Below are 10097 nucleotides of genomic sequence, written 5' to 3'. Positions count from 1 at the left end.
CTTCACACTACGGAACTTCTTTGGCTCTTCCGTTCGACAATCTCTCCGGCATTGGAACCATCGTCTGTTTTCTCTTCGGTCACGCTCGGTTGATTTTTCTAGTCGGCACACTCATTTCCTCCATTATGCGCTGGCTCCATTACCTGCTGGCTGCTTCCCAAACAAACACACGTGCGGCTTGGCACTTGTGCTGTACGTAACAAGTCACGCGACGTGACGCTGCGGCTGTGATTGGTTCAGCTCTGCGCTACTGAATTTGGATTGGCTGATCTTTTTTTTTTTTTTTTTTTTTTTAAGCGGACAAGAGCGGCGAGGTCTATCGCGATAGCTTAATTTCTCTATCGAGTAAAAGTTATATCGCGATACATATCGTTATCGTTCTATCGCCCAGCTCTAGTTTCACTGGTAAAAATAAATAATTGAAATGGGTATATATTTGTTTTTTGTTAAGTTGCCTAATAATTATGCACAGTAATAGTCACCTGCACACACAGATATCCCCCTAAAATAGCTAAAACTAAAAACAAACTAAAAACTACTTCCAAAAACATTCAGCTTTGATATTAATGAGTTTTTTGGGTTCATTGAGAACTAGGGATGGGTATTGATAAGATTTTCATGATTCCGATTCCATTTTCGATTCTGTTTAACGATTCGATTCTTTATCGATTCTTTTTAAAAAAGGAGAACACTAAGGTCGATTAGCTTAGAACTTTGTTTTATATCTTCTCTTTGAACAAGATAGAAATTTAGGAGTAACATGGCCTTACAAACCCAGCAGTGAGATCTTAAGAGATCCAGCCTATGGCTCTTCAGTGGGGTGTCACGGGGACCCCGGGGAAAAAAATTGTAAATGTAAAATAATAAAATAAATATTCTTCTGTAGCAATAACAAAGTATAACATAAATTATTCTGTAGCAATTACACAAGAATATCCAGTAATGTCCCTGCCCACAATTAAACACATTCACTTACCGAAAATCGGGGCATCTACTGTGGCAAATGGGTGCAAGCCTTTGACCACAAACTTAGTCACTGCTCGGTAACATTAGTCTATCCTGGCTTGAAAGGAGACGCTACCGGTAGACTGCAGCGAGAACTGCCAGCATCTGAGCCAGACTCTGTCTGTCTCTCTCATCATGGTCACCTAAATGCACAGTAATGGCAGGTTTTGTAATAAGGCAAATCGCACTAACATAATATGCACTGTTAGCTGATTATCATTGCCGCATTAACGGGAGAGGACGTGCAAACGTTACCGCTGCTGCTGGGTTGAGATTCACGAGTCCGGAGCGGAATTAAAAACACGACATTCATTTAAGGTCATCGCGTGTTTTGTGAGCAAATGCTTTTGCATATTCGTAGTGTTTCCTCCCTTAAATGAAATATCTACTTTGCAAGTATTGCAAGTTGCCCTGTTGTCATCCGTTCTTGTAAAGTATAACCAAACTTTTTAGCGTCTGAGCCGCCATGTTTCCTGCCAGGTAAATGACGCTCCGCAACGTGGTGACGTCATTCGGGGCGACTGGAATCGATAAGGGAATCGTTTGCAAAAATGGCAAACGATTCCAAGGAATTGAAACAGTGGGAACCAGTTCTCAACAAGAACCGGTTTTCGATACCCATCCCTATTGAGAACATGGTTGTTGTTCAATGATAAAATTATTCCTCAAAAATACAACTCTCCTAATAATTCTGCACTCCCTGTATGTGTCATATCAAAACAAACCCACACCTGCAGTTGTTTCAGTTTTTCACTGGTGTTTCCTGTCAGCTGGTCAACCTCACTCAGGCAGACATCCATATCAGCCAACCAAACGACAAGTTCCTCCCTTTGTGCTTCAAACCCCTCCCACTCTGAGACAAGGAGCTGAAAGAGATAGAGAAAAGAGTCAATTATAAAGAAGAGAGAAAAGTGAAACCCTCCTCAGAAGGTCTGACTCGCATACCTGCAGTTGACCTGTGATGGACTCCAGTTTGGCGTTCACGTCATCCCTCGTCGATGCCAGCAGCCGAGTCTGCAGGGTGCCCTGGAAGAGCTGAGTTAATGTTCGACTCGTCCTGGTCAGGCTCTCCAGCTGGATGAGCCGAGGTCTCCCCTCTCGCCGCTGCCTCTGAACACAGAAACACAAATTGCATCTGAAGCAGGAGGTGCAGATTTTTTGTGCTATTCTTTTCTAAATCCAGGCTAGATCACGTGGAGGTATTTGGAAAACTTTTTTGGCCAGTGGACGACTGTTGTCTTGCAGAAAGTCAAATCAAACATATGCGATACACAATCAATTCACAAGAACACATTATAAAAAATAAGTCCAGTTCTTGCCTGATTTCAAGTGAAATCTGCATCAAAACAGGGTGACAGAAGTAAAACGAGTGCACAAAGCCTCACTTTGTACAAGCCTGCTATTACAGTTCTCCTCTATACAGACGACTTTCCTGTTTTCAAGGCACAACTTGGATCTGCTGTACAAATCTTATGGATACACACTAAATGAAACAATAGTGTGCATGACTCCAGATTCTGATCCCTCATCCTAATATGGTCCCAACATAGCAACAGCAATAAAGCAGATGCTGAGGCTTCAAAATACAAAGTCCATAAACCAATGGCTGACGTGGGTTTTATCATAAGGGTGATAAATATACAAATTTCAGTCTGTCTTAGAGATTTGATGTTCATTTACCTGCAGATGCACTATACGTACCTGCTCCATGGTTTTTCACAACATTTTGCACATCACTATTTAATACAGGAAGTAGGTGAACTAAAACAAGTCATCTTTCTTTGTGAGAGGACCATATTAATGAAACAAACCTCAATGACATCATAGGGATCCCTACAGATGCTCCTGCTGCTTCTCTTCCTCCTCATCCTAAGCTTCCTTCTCCTTGTCCTCGCCTTCCATCCAATTGTAATTCAACCTAATTGTGTTTCTCCCCCTCCTCTTCCTCATTTTGTTGGAGCTGTGAACACAATTAATGTGACTATGGATTAATTTGTGCAAACAAGAAAAATCTACAGCTTTTTGGTCAGAGGTGATTTAAGCTGGGTAGAGTAGATTTATGTGTTGATGCTACCTGCTTCAGCTCTGGCTGCTGAGTGATATTTACACCCTGGCTGGATTACAAACTTTAACCATGTGCTGAACTTTGGCCCAGCGTTGATACCTCTTGTTAGTATAACGACCTCTTCTTAGCTTGTATGTATGATGGTGGATAAATGAAATATACAAAAAAATTAACTATATTACAAAAGAACATCTATCTTGGAAACATCAAATGACCGGAGCATAACTTGTCAACTAGTCCGAAACTAAGTTATGCAGGAACAGTCAAAGACACACCTTCTCATGTCACGTTTCTATTCATTTCTATATAATTCGATTAGACAATAAAGAGTTATCTAATCTAATTATTCATTCAAAACTCTTATGCATAGCTGTATTTTATACAGCTCATACAGAATTCAAAGTACAGGTTCATGTGAGTATTTAATGTACGGCTCAGATCTACAGAATTTCAGAGTTTCTAGAGCAGACACAGAGCTCACATCACAACAGGCTTCAGGCGCCATTTTAGTGACTTTAACAATATATTAAATTTTAATTTCGGTCTAGCTGACATTAGGTTATGTACGCAGCACGCAATTGAACCACATATTTTAGAAGCCAAAGGTTCAAATTAGCTGGGAGCAGCTTCACTTCATTATAATAGTGGTTTTGTTAGGAAAACAGTTTCTGTATACCAGATACTAAATTGCGCTGACGTGGCTAACGTATCTAGCTAATCGCTACTGTTAGCACAACATTAACAGCAAGCTACAATGACGAGTAACAAAAACACAACAGTAATAAGGTTTTAATGAAAATGTTTTACCTTTTCTAACAGTCCCAGAATCCACAGCTTCAAAGTCCAGCAGGTACTGAAGACTGTTATCCGTTTCGCTGTCACCGTCCGTGAGGTTTTTTTTCCCGAAAGGTCAAGGCCCGCCGCTCGCGCACTCTGTCTGCGCATGCGCATCCCAACGACTGACCCCTTCCGTCCGCTCCCGGGAGGTTATAGTATGACGTGTTCTGACGTCACTCTCTCTCCCTGTCATTTATTTGGCTCGAAACACATATTAACAAATTGCTCAGTGATGAACAACTACTCAGATCATTTACCTAAGCAGTGTGCTTTGTCAAAACGAAGTGTGTGTTCATTACACTGACATTCTGTTCTGCAATTGTTATTTACTTGTATTTTATAATTTGACTTTACATACTGCTGGGTGGTTTGTAAAGTTTACAATAACTAGTATTATCATTATGCTATATTTTCAAAAATATATAATAATCTCAAAAGTAATGCCTTGGAGTAGAAAATAGTAATGCTTTATTAAAATTTAAAACTAAAGTACAGTATTTGAATGTGTGTATTGTGTCTACTGTTTGCAAATATTTCTAACTTTTATTTGAATATTCAGTTTCCTACCATCTTCTCTTAAAGGGCAATTGCCAGGTATCCCGCCCTCCCCCTTCGCACACGCATGCACACAAAGAAAACACACAGTACAATTTACAGCCTCATTATAGTGAATAAATATTTATGCCATTTACACCATCAAACCCATCAAACTTAGATTGCTAAGGATGAAGAACCTTTTGTTCTTTAAAGAACCATTTGTAATAGCTGAAGAACCATCCACAAAATAAAAAGGTTCTTTGACGTATGATGGTTCTTTAAAGAACCATGAAGACATCTGACGAACCATTTAAGAACCATAATTTTTCTGAGTGTGGGACTCTCCTCAGCTCTTACTGGGACAGTGGCGCGGCTGCCCCTCTGTGGGTCTTCCTTGGTCTCTTGTGTTCTGGGGGCCTCTGGATGTCTGGAGTTTTGATCTCCTCCATACCTGCTTGATACCATAGAGGACAGGGCTGTGGCCCCCCCACACTCCCTAGCAGATCATTACATGGAGAAACCTTTGGAATGCAAGCATGCTGATCCACACAGGTATGCACACACGGGTATTCACAGACGCGGACTACAGCTTTCTTGGCTGCTGCCTCAAAGCACACTGTGCGCTGTCTATCTTGCGTGCTGCACAATATCGTTTATTATTTAGTAACTATTGATATCTATGACTAGCTAGTTTATTGTGATGGTGCTTTTTTTTTTTTATTATGTTGCTTTTTGCTGTTTGCTTTCTCTTCTGTTTTTTTTCTCCATACAGGTGACCCAGGTGTTTTGTTTTTTTTGTTTGTTTGTTTTTTTTGTTTTGTTTTGGTTTTTTTTTTGTTTTTTGTTTTTTTCTTTCTTCCCCCCCTTTCTCACCCTCTCTTCTCCCCTTTGGTTTTCTTTCTCTCCCTCTCTTTCTTTCATTCTTTCCCCCTGTCCTATCCCACAGTCATGTCTGTCCCGTTTGTAGCAACTGAAAATAAAATAAATTCATAATTATAATAAAGGTCAATCAAATGGACCAATATGGCAAGGCCATGATGATCCACTTGGTAAAATAAATCCGCTTGACATCTTTCTTGGCCTTAAGACAACAATTCTGATGGCTAAAGATCCAAACGGGACACAAAAAAACAAAACAAAAAAAAAAACAGCATTCAAATAGAATGAAACACATTAAATTTGACAAATCAAGAGTTCATTGTCATTTTGCTTTTGCAAGTGTAACACCCCCCCCTCAGTCTCTATGTCCGGTGCTGTATGAGTAAAACTCTCTGGACTCGAGATGGGTAGAGCTCAGGCGTGGTTTATTCCCCTTTTTGTGGGTCTCTGCAATAACATGGGACATGAATAACCATGGGTTTCCAGCAACAGGATTCCGCCCAAACACAGCAAAAGCTTCATTGCTACTAACGGATAAGCTAATGATCGTATAGTGGAACTCTCAGTTTTCATAAAATAAATAAAAAACCAATATTGATTGAAAAATAAAATGGCAACAAAACTTATTACGGAAAATAAAATAAAAACATTACTGCATTGTGGTTTAGGTAACAAAAGAGAAATTTATTCACTTAAATGCACATTCATGTAAATATACATAAACTTCCAGACCAAAGCCAAAATTTCCTTTCATGTACAATAGTAAATGGAACAATGCTGCCATCTACTGGGCAAAACTTAATAAGCAGTATTTCTTAAACAGAATTGGCCTGCAGCTCAACCAAATGCATGTTTCAAAATACACATACCTGCAATAACATGGGACATGAATAACCATGGGTTTCCAGCAACAGGATTCCACCCAAACTATCAAGAGAAGTTTCAAAATTATTAGACACGACAGTCTCCTCTAGCTGTTGTCCCAGCCCTAGTCTGTGTCGCGTCGTCTGTGTTCCCACCCTCCGTGTTTCCATGCCCAGTCTTTTGTATTCCCAGCCATAGCCTTACCATAGTTTGTTCCCAGTTTAGGTTTCTGTTTAGTTACTGCTCTTGTGCTGCCCTCATTCTTGTTTGTTTCTTTTGTGTTCATCAGCCACAATAAAAGGCTCGCTTTTGTTTAAGTTCACTCCCGTATCCTCACTTGTGTCTGCACCTGAGTCCTCCACACACTCTCCACACGGTCTGCCACAGCGGACCGTGACACTGATATCATGAACATATTGATTCTCCTTCAGCCTCCTCTCTTTGATGTGAATAGCTACACTATATTTATAGAGAAACACATTTGAAACTTGAGCTCGCACTGGATTATTTTGGAAAGGCCTAAATCAGTGCCAGTAATTACTCAACTGAACTTTCTATTTAAATTTGAATTATTTTTAATTATAGTGAATTATTAGTAGAGCACCCTGCATAACAACTTGTTCTGCTTAGAAACTGCCCAATAGCCTACAAAATGATATAAAATTGTTCAGGCGAGTGGAGCTTGGTCAGGTATTGTGGAAGCTGGGTGATGTGAGCAACCAGAGAAAGATGTGTGTTATAGACTATAAGATATGTTTATGATATTATAACATGCAAAGAACTATTAGGGTGCAGACTCCTCCTCCAGTAAGTCCCTCCATGCTCCCAAAACAAATTAAAGTTAGTAATAAAACTCACCTCGTAGTTTCTACAGACGGATGACTGTGATGTGTGTTAGGGACTCCGGGACCCTAAGCAGCTCATAGGAGGCTTTTGCAGCTATGACCTATAAACAACACTGGTTTATCACCGAGTGAAATAATGTATGCACTGCACAGAGTAAACACATACCAGCCACGATGGAGGCTTCAGGAAGGTAATCTGCGGGTGATCTCTGTAACACGAACACCACAGTCAACACAAGTACTGCCAATTCAGGCTGAGGAAACAACAACATGTACACAGCTCCTACCTGCAACACCGGGGAAGTCAGGTGACCGAAAGAGATCACAGGTATGCGATTCGGGGATGGTCAGATGGCCACTATTTATACTAGCGCCCACTAATGCGCCAGACTGAAAGTGGGATGTATATATATATATATATAATATTCATCCTGTCACACTGAAGATGTTCTGGATGAAAAAAATATTCAGATTCTTCCCCAGATTCACTGGAAACAGCAGCAGGATCAGCAGGCTAGAAGAAGACATTTTAAACATGATCAGAATCAGAATCAGTATACTTCATTGATGAAATTATTTTTTTGTTACACTGCTCCATTATAAACAGACATTAACAAAGACAGACAATACACTAACTAAGAATAGCATGCAGTTGTTTTCTATGCTTTCTGAAGATAAAGAAACAAAACAACAAAAACAACACAATGAACCAGATCACAAAGTATTAGATCAACATTTAGCCCAGTGGTTCCCAAAGGTTTTTTGCAAGGCCCCCCTTTGTTTTACAAGAAAAATGTCCTCACACACACAGCCATATTTTGTCTTCAAACTCCATTGTGGTTTATTTCACAACTCAAACTTTTAGTCAACAATTTAGCAAATACAAGTAAACTGCAATAAATTACAGGTAGTAATTTACGTTTTGAAAACGCAGCTGTTTCTATGCGTTTGGGACTTTCGTCCACATGTAAATGGCGTTTCAAATCACTGCAAGCAGAGGTTTTTAAAACTCAGTTTTTGCGTTTACGTCCAGACGAGGACTACAGAGTTCATCATGCAATGCCAAAGGTATGTGCCTTTTTTCACGTAACAATGCACCCCACGTTATTGTTTACATGAGATGAATTTCTACAATGACAGATTTAGACAAAATTTACTGTCAATCTGACTATCTGCAGTTTTTACACACTTATACACACACAGTTACTATACCTCCATTTAGATAGGCAGAGGCTTCATAGTGGAATTATTTTACGTGTAGTTGTTTTTTTCCTGTATAATCATATTCAACATTGTTATCAATACATTTTCCAAAAAAAAGGCCTGTCTGTGCAAAATGGGTTTACAGTTTTTTCTGATGGCTTGAGAACATTTTTGGTAACTATTGGCTATTTTTGCAAAACTCTACACACAAATAAGAAAACCCTTCACCAAATCAGCAAAACATTGTAGTTTTCTTGCAAAAGCTAATAAACCTGCTTAACTCTCCAAACTTTTGTAAAAATTGTATATTCGTATCAAAAAGTTAACACAAGCCATCACATTAATAAGCACACAAAGAACCAACTACACACTGATGGTATGAATAAAAAACAAATCTGGCTTTTGCTTTCTCTGTGTATCACTTCTACCTCTTCTTAAAGTCAATAAAGAGTTCTTTTACTGATGGCATGAAGTTGGCTTTAATGTTAGTTGTAAGATCTTGGGGTTGTTACAGCTTCACCTTGATCACAAACTACGCCACCGTCGAACTAAAACATAACATAAAATCCAATGAAATAGTAAAACGAGTGAAATAAAGACATAAAATGATCTATATAACATACAAACATACCTCGCTGACTGACCCATGCTTTGAGGCAGAAATGAGCACTTTACAGATACTTTTAAGAAACAACTTTCTCAGAATTAAATTGGCTTCTCTTGCTTCAACTTGCCATGCTCACACATCAACATGGTTCAGTGCTAGGACCAATTCTGTTTACATTATACATGCTTCCCTTAGGCAGTATCATTAGAAGACATAGCATACATTTTCACTGCTATGCAGATGACACCCAGCTCTATCTGTCCATGAAGCCAGATAACACACACCAATGAGTTAAACTGCAGGAATGTCTTAAAGACATAAAGACCTGGATGATAACTTTCTGCTTCTTAATTCAGATAAAACTGAGGTTATTGTACTTGGCCCTGAAAATCTTAGAAATATGGTATCTAACCAGATTCTTACTCTGGATGGCATTACCTTGGCCTCCAGTAACGCGGTGAGGAACCTTGGAGTCATTTTTGACCAGGACATGTCCTTCAGCGCACATATTAAACAAATATGTAAGACTGCTTTCTTCCATTTGCGCAACATCTCTAAAATTAGAAATATCCTGTCTCAGAGTGACGCTGAAAAACTAGTTCATGCATTTATTACTTCCAGGCTGGACTACTGTAATTCATTATTATCAGGATGTCCAAAAAACTCACTGAAAAGCCTTCAGCTAATCCAAAATGCTGCAGCAAGAGTCCTGACAGGGACTAGAAAGAGAGAGATTTCTTCTGTTTTGGCTTCCCTTCATTGGCTTCCTGTTAAATCCAGAATTGAATTCAAAATCCTGCTCCTCACATACAAGGTCTTAAATAATCATCTTATCTTAATGACCTTGTGGTACCATATCACCCTATTAGAGCACTTCGCTCTCGCTCTGCAGGCCTACTTGTTGTTCCTAGAGTATTTAAAAGTAGAATGGGAGGCAGAGCCTTCAGTTTTCAGGCCCCTCTTCTGTGGAACCAGCTTCCAGTTTGGATTCAGGAGACAGACACTATCTCTACTTTCAAGATTAGGCTTCAAACTTTCTTTTTTTGCTAAAGCATATAGTTAGGGCTGGACCAGGTGACCCTGAATCCTCCCTTAGTTATGCTGCAATAGACGTAGGCTGCCAGGGATTCCCATGATGCATTGAGTTTTTCCTTTCCAGGCATCTCCGAAAATGTTAGAGCACTTATGCAAATATGTAATGTCTTAATGAATCAAGCAGATATTTGAAGTTTACACAGCACCATTCTCGCATGAA

At 39.5% G+C, this 10097-nt stretch overlaps 1 protein-coding gene across 1 annotated transcript; it reads right to left on the bottom strand.

Annotated features, from left to right (window-relative positions):
* Positions 1-1637: 1637 nt before the first annotated feature.
* Positions 1638-4018, bottom strand: LOC146712939 (uncharacterized). The gene is made up of 4 exons (XM_085445607.1): positions 3878-4018; positions 2817-2965; positions 1951-2115; positions 1638-1871 (listed from the first exon to the last, which is right to left on the bottom strand). Exons 2-4 carry the CDS (start codon positions 2871-2873, stop codon positions 1671-1673), a joined length of 423 nt encoding a protein of 140 aa, XP_085301733.1. The 5' UTR covers positions 2874-2965; positions 3878-4018; the 3' UTR covers positions 1638-1670.
* Between the last annotated feature and the right edge of the window lie 6079 nt (positions 4019-10097).

Source organism: Copadichromis virginalis, linkage group LG3, assembly GCF_057382275.1.
Source record: "Copadichromis virginalis isolate Kocher_CV1m ecotype Utaka linkage group LG3, C_Virginalis_male_GT1.1, whole genome shotgun sequence".
NCBI lineage: Eukaryota > Metazoa > Chordata > Actinopteri > Cichliformes > Cichlidae > Copadichromis > Copadichromis virginalis.
Note: the sequence above shows the minus strand (reverse complement) of the source record. Positions and strands in the feature narration are given on the sequence as shown.